This window comes from Bos grunniens, chromosome 16 (assembly GCF_055505025.1).
Source record: "Bos grunniens cultivar Pamir isolate PY7600 chromosome 16, Bosgru_T2T1.0, whole genome shotgun sequence".
Taxonomy (NCBI): Eukaryota; Metazoa; Chordata; class Mammalia; order Artiodactyla; family Bovidae; genus Bos; species Bos grunniens.
This window is the reverse complement of record NC_141180.1, coordinates 48,332,261-48,347,104: the sequence shown is the minus strand read 5'-3', so window position 1 is coordinate 48,347,104 and position 14,844 is coordinate 48,332,261. Positions and strand designations below refer to the sequence as shown.

Sequence of the window (14,844 nt, the reverse complement as noted above, 5' to 3'; positions counted from 1 at the left end):
GTATACACATAATGTATCTCTAATGGAATCATAAAATAAGGAATTTCTCCCAATAAAATACAGTTTTTTAAAAGAAAAGCTGACATTGCATGTAACTATTTATTTTAAATATAAAAGATCTTTTTGGAAAGAATAGGTGCAAAGCTTGTGGCATTTTCATCATCATTTTAGATTTGGGATTTATAGGAAGTTATAACTTGTTAGATACTTATACTTTAGATCCTTAAATAAGTGTGTAGGACTTGCATGGAAGGATGACTTAATTCAATAGGTCTTGCAGGAAAAAGAGAAGAATTAAGTATAGGACCAATTTCTGGCATAGTTCATTCATCCAACAATCGCGTAATAAATATCTATAGGGGACCACTTAGCCCCAGAGTTTTAGCTGACAAAGGCAGGGCTTGTGCTCACAAGGTGTTTATAGTCTAGTGGACAACTGTTACTTAGAAAAGTATTGCCAGGATGGGGATGGAGAAGCGTGTTAGTGTGGGTTTTTCAAAAGGTTAAAATATGGGAATAGGAAGGCCCCTTCCTGGCAACACAAAAATAGTTTTATTAGAAGGTCATTACTGTCCCCCTACCCCAATTCCCTCAAAGTAAATTAGTCTCTATTTTCTTCATTTCGTCGAATAGAAACCACAGAGATTTTGACTATTGTACTTTATATCAGGCCTTAAGCATGGGCTTGTTTATTGTTCTGGTGAAAGTAAAGCTTGGCAGTCTTGGCTGTGACAGGCATGAGGTTAGTTGCCTGTGATCGGGGTAGCTAGAACAGTATTTCCTTTCTTTGTGATTTTCCCCAGGGTTTTAATGTTAATGTAAAGAGGAAATACTAAGTAAAATTAATTATAAAGGGAAAGTATGTCCTGTCACATGCTGTATGTAAAGTTGGCCATAAAACTAAGCACAATGAAAAAAATTTTTGTAGCTAGATGTGGGTATCTGCTGAAGGGTCTGAAACCAGCAATTAGCAAGTGATAAAGAAATGCAAAAGACATATCAGCAGCAACTGAGACTTTCTCCTTGAAATACTCAGAAAGGTTGAGAGATAATTTAAAAGAAAATAACTTCAGTGTTCTTTTAATGCCTTGACCTTATACAGCTAAAATTATCTTCTAAACCACCTTCCATAATTTTGAAGCTGGTGGAGAATTAGCATTTAAGGTAAGCCATTCTTCCAGTTTTATAACAATTGCTGTTTCTTCGTCTCATATCAGGATTGTTTTCTATATATAGTATTTTCCAAGATCGTACATAAGTGATTACCACTGTGTGGTGTACTTGGTTAAATTTTACTTTCTTGAATTATTGTGCTTTCCCTAATAGAATGCTTTCCAGGTGGCGCTAGTGCTAAGAACCCACCTGCCAGTGCAGAGTCGGACACAACTGAAGTGATTTAGTACTATTAGAATGTAGGTTTCTCAGAAAGAGGACTCATTCCCTTTTTGTTTTCTTCCATAGCACCCAGTACTACATGAGGCAGTGTGTGCTTAGTTGCTCAGTTGTATCGATTCTTTGCGACCCCATGGACTGTAGCCCGATAGGCTCCTCTCTCCATGGGATTCTCCAGGCAAGAATACTGGAGTGAGTTGCCATGCCCTCCTTCAGGAGATCCTTTCCAACCCAGGGATCGAACCCAGGTCTCCTGCATTGCAGGCAGATTCTTTACCATCGGAGCCACTAGGGAAGCCCTGTGAGGCAGAGAGGAAGTAAATACTTAACAAATATATATTGTGTGACCTGAATCACCCTTAGAAATTTCTTTGAATTCCGTAGTTTAGCTCTTTCCTGTATTATTTTAATACTCATGCTCAGTCACTTCAGTTGTGTCTGACTGTGACCCTATGAGCAGTAGCCCACAAGGCTCCTCTGTTCATGGGATTCTTCAGGCAAGGATACTGGAGTGGGTTGCCATGCCCTCCTCCAGAGGATCTTCCCCACTCAGGGATTGAACCCACATCTCCTGTGTCTCCTGCATTGCAGGCGAATTCTTTGCCGCTGAGCCACTGGGAAAGCCTTATTATTTTTAATATATTCCTGGGCAATTTAATTGACTATTGATGTGAGCTTAATGTGGAATCCCCAGCGTTCCTTGGATTAACAATTGTTACATAGTATTTTTAGCTAGTATTTTTTTATGTTGTACTATTATGTTCAAAGGCTTTACTCCTTTAAAGTTTTATCTCCTGTATCTATGAGAAAATAGATAACTGATAATTGTATAATTTTTGTGCATTTCCTCAACAAATTTCAGTTGACTGCCATGTGTTTCTATTAAACAGTTTTTCTTTGCTGAGGGCAGTAGATCTCAAAGTTGTTCACTATTTAAGCTTACTGTATTAGTATAGATAATATAGCATTATCTTTATTTTTGAGGCATAAATTTTTTTAATTATATGAAATTATCTTCAGTAATCTGACCAATATTATTCTGTTTCTTTAATTTTGGTGAGAAAGGGTGGATTAGTTTGGTTGTTTTAAGTATCTTTAGGAAGAATTGTTGCCTAGAACAAATCTAGAGTGAACTTGTAAATTGATAATATACTTAATAGCTTACTTAACAGTAATGGATACAAATCTATGTATGTTTTGGGGACTAAGTCAGTGTTGACACCAAAGTTTAATGTGGATTAGCTACATAGCAAACAGTAAGTGAAGATTGGTGATGTTAGAGTACTTTTTATCAGTAGAAAAAGGGATGTTGAGGTATTCAGTATTGTCTGGGGAAAGCATTTGAAAAGAACAGTAAAGTGTGTATAGCACAGGGAACACAATGTTTTGTAATAACCTATAAGGGAAAGGAATCTGAAAAAAAAAGGTATATATGTGTGTATAACGAATCACTTCACTGTCTACCTGAAACTAACACAACATTGTAAATCAACTCTGTGTTGTTGTTCAGTTGCTAAGTTGTGTCCAACTCTTTGTGATGCCATGAACAGCAGCACGCCAGGCTTCCCTGTCCTTCACTATCTACAGGAGTTTGCTCAAACTCATGTCCATTGAGTCGATGATGCCATCCAACCATCTCATCCTCTGTCACCCCCTACTCCTCGCGCCCTCAATCTTTCCCAGCATCAGGGTCTTTTCCAGGGAGTCAGCTCTTAGCCTCAGGTGGCCAAAGTATTGGAGCATTAGCTTCAGCATCAGTCCTTCCAATGAATATTCAGGGTTGAAGATTTCAGCTTGTGATTCATCCAGCCCAGCATTTCGCATGATGTACTCTTCATAGAAGTTAAATAAACAGGGTGATAGTATACAGCCTTGATGTACTCCTTTCCCAATTTTGAACCAGTCCATTGTTCCATGTCCAGTTCTAACTGTTGCTTCTTGACTTGCACACAGGATTCTCAGGTGGCAGGTAAGGTGGTCTGGTAGTCCCGTCTCCAAGAATTTTCCACAGTTTGTTGTATGCTAAGTCACTTCAGTCGTGTCCGACTCTGTGCGACCCCAGAGACGGCAGCCCACCAGGTCCCCTGTCCCTGGGGTTCTCCAGGCAAGAACACTGGAGTGGGTTGCCATTTCCTTCTCCAATGCATGAAAGTGAGGTCACTCAGTCGTGTCCGACCCTCAGTGACCCCATGGACTGCAACCTACCAGGCTTCTCCATCCATGGGATTTTCCAGGCAAGAGTACTGGAGTGGGGTGCCATTGCCTTCTCCTCAGTTTGTTGTATGCTCAATTTAAAAAAAAAAAAAATGGGACAGTTAATAGAGGACAGTTCCCATGGCTACTCTGGCTCCAAGATGGATGGTTCTTTACATTGAACCAACTTTTATTATATTTAATTCAATGTAATAAAATTCCTCTTTACAAAATAGGAAGTCCCATGACATTTTTTAAAATGGGACTTTTGTCTGTATTATGTTTTGAAAACCCTTTTAAAGGAAGGGTTTTATTCATGAGAGAAAATTTTTTTGACTTGAAATCTGCAGTTCAATGTCAGTGTGTTTTAAGAAAATATCTCCATAAATGTTTTAATGATTAGGGGAGTTTTTATCTGGAATTTATAAAGAGCTGCATAACATTGGTTTATGCATTTTTTTGGTTGCATGTCTGATCCTCCTATCTATGACTGTGGTCATCTCTGACCCTTGTTAAGTGTGTATATTAGAGCACACACATGCACCTAGAATCGGAGCTTCTTAATCAGGAACCTGAGATCCTCCAAGTCTATTCCACTTTCCATTTTCCTTGTGAGTTGTTTTATAATGTAATTTAAGGTACAAAATACGAGGTACCTGAGATTTTTGTCATCCTTGTGACACTTATCTGTGTATGAAAGTGGAAGGTAAATGTAATACTGTAAGGTAAAGCAGATGTCTTAAGCCTTTAAGAGGTAACTGAGCAGTGCACTTGGATGTCTTTGCTAAAAAGAAATTCAGATACCCTGTATATGTTTTCCTATCTAGCGTGTCTGGTTACTGTTGAATAGTTTAATTTGATCAGCTTACTGCCGGTAACTTAAACCTGCTCTACTTTGGAATCACAAGCTAATTGCAGTTATTTGAGTGTTTTTATAAAAGAACAGTCATCCTTGTTTATAATTCCTTTATTGCTGTGGATTGCTGTGTTTTAGTTTTGGCAAATAGTGAAATCAACAATGGGACACGGGCTGGAACGGTCTTTACCAAGAAAATCAGCACAGGTAATCAGCACCAACTCCAAACAAGATTGTTAGGTTTCTAAGGAACTTTAAGACTAGATATGAAGTGGGAACCCTTTTTTGGTTGCTAGAATAGTTCAAAGGCATGGATCTGAAGCATTGCTACTCTATGCTGTAATTCATAGTGTTTATTCTGACTTTTTTTGATTGACGTTCATTTTGATCTCTATGATTACAGTATAGTATTCATGTATTCAGAGGAACAAGGACAAAGAGAAGACACAGACTATTTTGGAGGCCAAACTAAGTGGCCTGAGTAATGCCTTTGGGCTATGTGCATGAAATTGTTAGCCCTTAACACTCTTGCTATTAGATGGAAAAGAGATACCATTCTTTCAGGTTTGTAACATTGACTGTTTCCATCTCCTCTCAGAAACTCACTTAGTTTGAGTGATTTTGGAAAAGAGGAAGACCTAACAGCAAACTAAGTCAAGACTCAGGAGTCACTTTTGCAGACTAGTGTCATTTCATTCCAATCTAAAAAAATTTTTTTTTCTTTTCCTTTCCTTTCTTTTTTTCTTTCCTCTCTTGGACCTTCTTAGAAACTTACATATAACAACATTTCCTGATCCAAACTTATATTATAGAGTTGGGCTTGATAGCCTCTGGTTCTGACGAACTATGGAAAGAAAATTTAAAACACTTGTCATCTGACTTTATTAAGTTTAAAATCAAATTGGGGGAAAAAGTGTACATGAAAACAGTATAAAAGAGCTAAATATTTTTATTTTGAAATATACAATTTAAAACCCCAAGAAACCAACCAGTGGAGCCCCAAAGTGGCTTCATATTGTGTGGCAAGTCTCTTTGAGGAAAATCATAAGTTTATAATGACTTTTATGATATTTAAGAGAACAGTTACAAAACAACTAAATAATATATTATCCCTGTGTCCTCCAGTACCATGTTTTAGAGGTTTATTCTTGATGGCATAGATATTAAAATTTAGAAATTAACTTTTTTAGAAATTAGTTTTTAATTGAACTGTAGTTGATTTACTGTATTAGTTTCAGGTGTACATAAGTTAATTATCTTATATTCAGTTATTACCAGTGCAGGACGTGAATTTAGAGAATGGGCTGTATACATACCGTCTTGCAGTGACTTTGTTTTGTAAATACTTTGGATTCTTTATAAACAATGGAAAAGAGACTGTCTTAAGCCAAATGGGGCTAGGCTTGAAGGAAGACCTAGATGGCTAAACCTTGGAGTGGCCTGGCCTTAGGCAGCTCCTTGGATCTCAGCAGGCAGAACTGGCCGTTTTTAGGATGCTCTCTTAGTGATAGGCATCTCTCACAATCAAATTCCCGAGAGAAGCTTGATTGGCTCAGGCCTGGATCAGGTTTCCTCCTCTGGATCAATTACTGTTGCCAGAGGGGATGATTACATGTTATGATTTAGGAAGTAAATGGTAAGGGGGAGGGGAGGCAGAGGGACTCACTGTACTGAAGGTATAACTAACCTTCAGTTCATTTCATATGGGAAGATAAGAAATGAGGAAACAATTCAGGGTTATTCTCCTTTGTAAGTTGTTTTCTACTATATTGTAGACCTTTGGTGCTTTTCTGGAGGGAAAATGTTTGGTGTTAAATAGGTTTTTATTTTAACTATAATTAAAATAATGAGACTTAGCTGTATTGGTTTTTAAACCCTAAAAGTATATACAAGAAACTTTGCTCTTCATCTTGGAGAACATAGAATTTTAGTTCTGCTCTCCCCCACCTCCATGATAATATTCTAATTTATTTCAGTGAGGTACAGTGTTTTTTTTTTTTTTTTTGGTTATTAAGAAGCTTGTTTAATATTTACCTTGAATCTTAATGTAAGAATAATGGTCAAAGAAAATCAGTAAAATAAACACCAAATTAGAGGATGTTTTTGTGATTGTGGTGAGTGCTGATTGGATGACTGGATATTTTCCTTTTACGTATTCTTCACTTTAATATTGTTAATTTCCTTTTGTTTTGAAGAGGTGGTAGAATGGCTTTATTTTCAAAGAATTGTAGAGTTTTACTTTTCTAAAATTATCGTTGTTGTTGTTCAGTTACTAACTCTTTTCCAATTGTTTTTGACCCTAAGCACACCAGGCTTCCCTGTCCTCCACTGTCTCCCGGGGTTTGCTCAAGTTCATGTCCATTGAATCGGTGATGCTATCTAACCATCCCATTAATTAGTCCATATCAACTATATCAACCATCTCATTAATTAGTGCATATCAAATAAGTACTAACAGTGTCTAGAACTTTATTGGTCACTGTGGGGGAAGCAAAGAAGTATTGAACCCTTGTATTTAAAGAGTTTATATTCGTCATCTTTTATCCCCGCTGAATTTTACATTTGTTCTTGTTATTTAATGTAAGAAAAATATATAAGGCATTATAAACTTATGTTTTTCCTCAAAGAGACTTGCCACAGAATATGCAGCCACTTTTGAGCCCCACTCGTTTGTTTAATGGGGTTTTAGATGGTATATTTCAAAATTAAAAATGTTCAAAAGTGAAGGCATCTGAGATTCATTAAGAAACATTTTCTCGATTGATACGGTTGATCTGTAAAACAGCATTAATTACTGTTCCACAACTCCTTGTTTCTATAACAATTGAACATATTCTGTTTTTTAGTTAAGTAGTATAAAATATACAGCTGTGATATTTAGAAGTATTTGTTAAATGCTGCATAAATGAGTGGGATCATAAGTGTTATGGAAATTTAGCAAAGCAACAAGAGGTAGTTACATATAACTATTAATATAAATATGTGACTAATGTTGGATCTGGGAGGATACTTTTCAAAATTTGCTTTGAGGCATCTGTTAAAAATAGAATGAAAGATATATTTATCTTCCATCATTTATCTGGCCTTCCCAGTGCTAGTTAGGAGAAACATTAATAAATATATATGTCCTTGCTACTTATCTAGGTACATACTGCAGAGAGTTGCCCATGTGAGACGCTCTTCATCGCAAATGTGGGAGTCTGCAGTTGAGAGTACAGTTGGCCCTCCGTATCCATGGGTTCTGTATCCAAGGATTCAACCAACTGTCAGTCAAAAATAAATTGAAAAAAAAATCCAGAAAGTTCCAAAAAGCAAAACTTTATTTACATAGACTTTATGTTGTATTGGGTATTATAAGTAATCTGGAGATGATTTAAAGTATCCCTGAGGGTTTGCATAAGTTATATGCAAATGTTGCACTATTTAAACACTTGTGGATTTTGGTGTCTCTGGGGGTCCTGGCACCAATCTCCTGTGGATACAGAAGGACTATTTGCCCTGGTAATGTGGTCATGGGTGTTGGTTGGGTGAGACTGGCAATGGTAGTTCTGTTGAAACCTCTTCGTTTTTGCTGTCTGCTGCTAACATGTGACCCCTCCTTGGACCTGTGTTTCAGAACAATTTCCTCAGCTCCCAAGAAGAATTTTGTATATTCCACACAATTTATGGCCTTTCCTGGTGTCTCAGATGGTAAAGAATCTGCCTGCAATGCGGGAGACCTGGGTTTGATACCTGGATTGGGAAGATCCCCTGGAGGAGGGCATGGCAGTCCACTCCAGTATTCTTGCCTATAGAATCCACATGGACAGAGGAGCTACAGTCCATGGGGTCACAAAGAGTTGGACACAATTGAGCGACTAAGCACATTGCACACAAAATTTATACATATTTTAGGTTGGCATCCAAATAGGCAGTTGAAATTTGAAGCTTCATCTGAGGCTTTTTGTGAAATGACTATACTGAAAGCTGTATCATATATAGATTTGTCAAAAAATGCCTTATGAGTAGCTCCGTCTCAGTTCACCTCAGGACTCTTCTGCACAGCAAGTGTTTCAAGGTTAGAAGCTTTTACACCCCAACCCTTGTAGGGCACTAGTGACCAAGCATACTAGCTAATACACGCATTTTCTCCCTTAACTCCTCAACAGGATAGTTTAGGGTTATTCTTGAATATATTTAACCATATTTTCCTACTCAATTAAACAATTTAAGTGGGATTTAAACCATATAGTAATCCTTAATAAGGCATTGATTATTGAACAATCTTGGTTAACGTTTGAATGAGCAAGCTGTTCACGAAAGTGTGGTTTCAAGCCTTTTGCAGCTGAACTTTTCTAGCCTGAACCACCACCTGTGTGTAAACTTGGAAGAACTCAAAGAAGTAAACCAATGTATTGCCCTAAAGTCATTTATCACCAATCACAATGACCTGTCTCAAACAAATATATCAGCCACTATCCTTCCATCATTATGTCCTGTCTTAGTAAGATATTATCTAAGAGAGTAGTAGGCTTTGTTATACACAAGAACAACTGAGTTAAAAATTATTTATCCAAATGACTATATTAGTATATCTTTAAAAACAACTGTGTAAAAAAAATGTATAAAGAGAGTTATTTTAAAAGTCTACATCAGAATTACAAAGTGGATAGTTTGTTTTATATTAAGCAAATGATGAATTAAAAAGAAAACTGATTCTGCTTAAATAATAACACTTTATGGATTGTTTCAAAGTCACCAGTACTTGATAACAGTTTAATATGAATTCATTACATTTAGTGTTTTATAACAATGTAAATAGTTATAATAACAAATTAACATTTTCCTAAGATTTGAAGAAATTTTAATGAATTTTTATACTCTGAAAATATTTTTCCTGAAACTTGGAAGTTTCCTAAATCACAGAAAGTTGTGATAAAAAGGCTAATATTGGTATGAGGGATAGAATGAAAGAAAAGCCATAAAAACCAAGTAAGAATTGTTCAGTGGATTATTTAAGAAAGACTAAGATCAATATGTTCTTTTTTTTTTTCCAGTATATTCTTTAGTTTATGTAATATGTTTTAGGATTCTGTCAGAGTTGGTGATAAACTTGCCAAGGGTAAAATAATAATAAAGTATGACCAGGAAGTATATTGCAACATTGTTAATAAAGACAAAAGGTTGGAAACAATCCAAATGCCTTTCTGTGGGACCAGTTTAATAAATGTATGTGTCCTTATAAAAAAGAATACAGTGCAGCTGTTAAAAGGTTTGCAAGGTTATAGAGAATGAGCTTTAAGATTTGTTAAGTAGAAAAGCAATTTGCCCAGGTATATATCTTTGCTATTATTTGCATAGGTGGAATATGCAAATATGTGTTTGTATATGCAGAATTACTTAGGGAAGGACACACAAAGCAGGCAGTAACAGCAGCCTGTAGCAGGTAAGGGAGAGCAGAATACCAGAAAGACTTGACTTTTTACTGCGCATCCTACTGTGCCTTTTGTATCCATGTGCAGACGTTGCCTACAAATAAGTAAATAGTCAAAAAAAATTCACCTGTTCTTTGATGGAATCAGGTGAAGGAGGTGTTGCTTAAATCCCTGCTTCTGTCTTCCTGTGTCTTGTCACCTCCCTGTTACCTGGTAGACTACAGGCTACCACTGCCAAGTCTTTTGTTTCCTTTTAAACATACATGACATAACTCTAGTCTTTAAGCAAGGAATTCTTTGTGCAGTGCAAAACACTGTAAATAAGTATTTGCTTTGTTGAAGATTTTTTTTTGCAGGACCTATTTTTCTGGCATTTTTGTGAATTCATGATGACAGTAAAAGTACATAAATTTGGTAGCCTTGTGATCAAGTTAAACCAGTCATGTCCTGCAAAGAAGTTAAACTTTTTATTTCTTCAGATATATTCCTAGTTTGTTGTTTATTTTTAAATTAGTGTTCTGTAGACGTTTAAACATAATCAAATTGATTTGTGTCTTTTCCTCATGCTTTTTAAGCTTAGAAATTAGAAAAATTGTCTGGTCACTTAATACTGTCTCATTTGTACCTGATTTTTATAATTCAGTTTTACATTTTGTTTCATAGAGTAGAAATTTCACCATGGATTTGTACTATGATGCTCAGCTTTAGAAGTTCCTTGACCCAGTGTATTACTTAAGCCAGAGACAAGCAGATTCAAGGAGTTGGTCACTAACCAAGCTCACAAGACTGATTTTAAAATTTAAAAATTAGTCTTCAGGGTAACTAATAGTTGAGGGAATTGCTTGGGAGATATCCTAGTTGATAAATCCATATAGGAATAATAATTTTAGATCAGAGTTGCTTGTCACACTTTTAAGACAATGAGAATTATATGAATATTTCTATCAAGTTAGGATAGATTACTTTTTCAATTTTAAGGATATTTTAAAGATCAGTGTCATGGATAATTAAGTAGATTGCTACATGTTCCACATAGTGCCAGAAACAGAATAACAAGCTGATTGTTCCCTGTACTTTGTTCATTTCTTTCTCTTTTTAAGACGGGATATGTCTTCCAGTCTTCCAGAAATCTGAATTCTCTAATTTCTAGATACTGTTAGGAATAATCAGTCAAGTAGGGAAAGGAAAGAGGATGGCCAAACTGTTGTAAGCCTCTAGAGAATAAGTATTCGTGGCAAATACTTGGGTTGCCTCAAGTAACGTTGTCATTGTAGTAGGAGATCATTAATTCACTTTGGAAGGAGTTATATTGCTTGTCATATTCATTGTTAGGTTTAGTTTTCCCAATCTTGTATTTCAGGGAGGAAATAATGCTGGCCATACAGTTGTTGTAGATTCTGTGGAGTATGATTTTCACCTTTTACCCAGTGGAATAATTAACCCAAATGTTACTGCATTCATTGGTAAGTATGTAAACTGAACTTAGGGATTTTCTTCCCCCAGTTGATAATAGTGTTTATTTTTCATTAAGCTTATTTAATCTCTAATCAAATGATTTATTGATTGCTTATTAATCCTGACAGTGGTACCTCCTGGAATATACCTGACTTGGACTGTTTAACACATCTTTTAGATCTTTTAGCCCTAATACTTTTTGGAATGATTACTTTGCATTTATTTCCTTTTGGCATCTTAACTGTGTAGCAAAGTGTTGGATCATCGAATCAGGTTTCCAAGCACTGTGAAGCATAGTAAGAAAAGCGAGAAGTCTATGTTTCATGGATGGATTCTGAAGGCTTGTAACATAAGATGCAATCTGACATTTTCTCTTCTAGTCTTATTTTTAAAAATGCTAATCACAACCCAGTAAATTGATTTTATGGCCACTAATTGGTTTGAGTCCCCAAGTTGAAAGACTGTGATCTGGTTCATTTTGCCTAAAACTATATAACTGGTTCCTTTCAAAATAACAGTTTCACTTCATTTCAAAGAAATTTCAAAGTTTATTGAGTATAGTTTTAAGTGTTTTATATTATGTGCATTATGTTCAATTGTATATTTACATTTTACTACTATTTAAGACTTGGAGTCATTTCTGTGGTAACTCCCTGATAAATCGGAATGTTCTACTAATTAAAGTGTATCGCTCTTCTACTATTCTAGATAAGGGTTATTGTAAATGTCTTTGTTTAAATATCATTATGTATTACAAATATAGATGTTTAAAGTTGGGAGTTGTTTATTTGTGTGTATGTGTTTTATTTTTTAAGGAAATGGTGTGGTGATTCATCTACCTGGATTGTTTGAGGAAGCAGAAAAAAATGTTCAAAAAGGAAAAGGTATGAAAGAATGAGTCTGCTTTATTTGGTAACCAGTTATTTGTTTTTTTTGGTGGGGGGCAAGGGTAAAGTTTTAAAGGGACTCTCATTCCAGAAAAAAACTTCACATTTTTATCTTCTACTTTAAAATTACAGGTTATTGGGACATAATTTTTATGTCATAATTTTTATTTATTTGAATAAATTTTTATTATATTTTATTCATTATAATCAGTGTTCTAAACAAAAAACAAGCATAGCAAGTTCATTGTGTAAGTCCTGAATTTTTACACATTGGTTGTCCGCAAACCGTATCTTTAGGTAGCTAGAATTCCTATATGTTGGTGGCACGACTCTGGGAAACAAGCTCATCTTGTCACTTGTGGTTGCTAGCATCCTCTTCTGCACAAACCAAAATTAGCTGAAGGCAGTTTCAGGAAGGCACTGTAGCCCATTTTGTACACTATTAGCCTCGTTTCCTAGAGGATCTGGAAGTCCCTTGGTTACTCAACCCAGGACAAAAGAGGGTTGTTTAGATCCCTCCCTCCAAGTGAGGAAAACGCTTCTATGCAGTGAATCCACTTCCATCTTAAAAAAAAAAAAAGACTTGATTTCCTGCCTTCTCTTATGTTTTCTGGGGTTTTGGAAGTCTGTTTACATTCAATTTGGCTGCCTTTCTAGGGTTTGAGGGGACTGTGACAATACAAATAAAACATAATTGAGAAAAATCATTAGTGTAGTTTCCCCTTAACTCATGTTTAATGTACTGTTCTATTAGATTTTTAAAGTTTATCTTTCATGCGTAAAAGTAGCAGTCCATCCATCCTTAAGTGTTCCTTACAACTAAATCTGACTTAAAAGAAGCCTGTCTTGCTTCTCTCTCTGTAGTCTTCCTGAAATTTTACCTGTTTGTTGTGTCTGCTTTCTTTAATTGGTTAGGTTGAGGTTCCCATGCTGCTCTCCGCTGTTCTTCATCCCCCTTAACAGTTTTGCCCTACTGTTTTTCCTTCTTCCCTGCCTAACCCAGCTGAATCCACCTTACTGAATTTCTTTGTAATATTTACTTTATAATATTGCCTAAGCTAACTTTAGAATACATATGTGTTTACATGTCAACAACTATGGGGGCCTTAATATCTTCTTTATAAGGAATATTTTTAAAACAAATCTTTGAATATTATCAAAAGTAATTAATATTTTTTACTATTCAAATACTAATTTTCAAAATTAGTATTTGGTGGCTTATCCTTGAATACATATAACCTGGGCTGGGTGGCTAATCCTTAGAATACATATAACCTAAGGTTCTGTCTTTAAAGAAAAATATTTAAATTCATTTATTTATTCATTTTCTTTGAACATTTAGTCATTTTCTTTGAACATTTATTGGATACCAGACCCCATGTTATGAAAACTCATGACTCCTACTCTCAGGCATTCACACTTAAATGGGAAGATACATAGATCTTCTTATAATTCAGTGTGATAAGTGCAGTAATTGATAGTACTTTGGAAGAATTAGTGAGAACATTTTATTATTTGTTTAATCACATTTTTTGTAATTGTCTTGGGAAAGGGCACCATTCCCAAAATTAACTCCCTTTCTCAAAATTCTCCCCATGCTCTGCTCCTCACTCCCCACTGCTGACAAAATGATATTTTGTACCATTTGTGTTTTTGGATGCTTAAAAGTATTTTATGTGGCTATGGCTGGCTTGAGTTTGGAATAACTTAGAGCAAAACATTTAGAAAGATAGAATTTGTGAATGAGTTTGTATAATGACAGATGAGAAAATTCTTGTTAAACATATTTCCTATGCAGAAGAAAAAATACTAAAATGATTACTTCAGTGAAAAACACTTTTAAACGTTGTATTTATAAGGAAATTAAGATTTAAACATTATTATACAAATGTTCAATTAAGCATGTCTATTCTTCCCTTCCTTCTAGGTCTGGAAGGCTGGGAGAAAAGGCTTATCATATCTGACAGAGCTCATATTGGTAAGGGGGGGTACACTGTATTTATATATAACTGTCTTTTCATCAGAAACATGAAAGCGTTTAATAGATGATTTGATCTTTAATTTTATTGAAAACTAAGTAGGATGAATTGTAACAATTGAGTTCAAGTACATGAAATATTAATAATTTTTTTCTTCTGTTTCTGATAAGGACTAGGTTAAGATTACCTACTTCTGAAGAATTAGCTAACCAAATGAATAAGCAGTATTTCAAGAGGCTTTGCTACTTCTATTTGAAAATAAGCCATATTAAAATACAAAGAGCATTTATTTGCATATATTATTAGCCTATTTATATCTTTATATTTATCGCTCATTTATTGTCAACAAGTATATTGGGACTTTGCTTTTTATTCATTGTGATAATGTTCCTTTTAATTGGAGTATTTAAACTATTTACTTTTAGTATACTTAGTGGTATGGTTGAATTTATATTTACTCTTTGTTTTCTATTTGTTCTTTGTGTTTTTTCTTCTCTCCTGATTTCTCTGGGATTTTATTTTTTTAATATTATCTCCACTATTAGCTTATGAGAAAGAGAAGAGGGAGATGATCAACATAACCCCCAGATTTCTAGAGTCCAAAACTTGCAGAGAATATCTTAGTAAATGAGCTTTATAGAATTCCAAAATTACTGTCTTAAGGACTC

General features: G+C 35.2%; 1 protein-coding gene across 2 annotated transcripts in view; it reads left to right on the top strand.

Annotated features, from left to right (window-relative positions):
• Positions 1-14,844, top strand: part of ADSS2 (adenylosuccinate synthase 2) — a 32,610-nt gene that overhangs the window by 2,924 nt on the left and 14,842 nt on the right. For both annotated transcript variants that reach the window (XR_015143519.1, XM_086344921.1), the window contains exons 2-4: positions 11,216-11,318; positions 12,126-12,194; positions 14,125-14,175. Coding sequence is in view for 1 of the 2 variants with exons in the window: in XM_086344921.1 (XP_086201047.1) it covers positions 11,216-11,318; positions 12,126-12,194; positions 14,125-14,175 (223 nt within the window). In the remaining variant the exon portion in view is untranslated. The remainder of the gene's footprint in view (positions 1-11,215; positions 11,319-12,125; positions 12,195-14,124; positions 14,176-14,844) is intronic.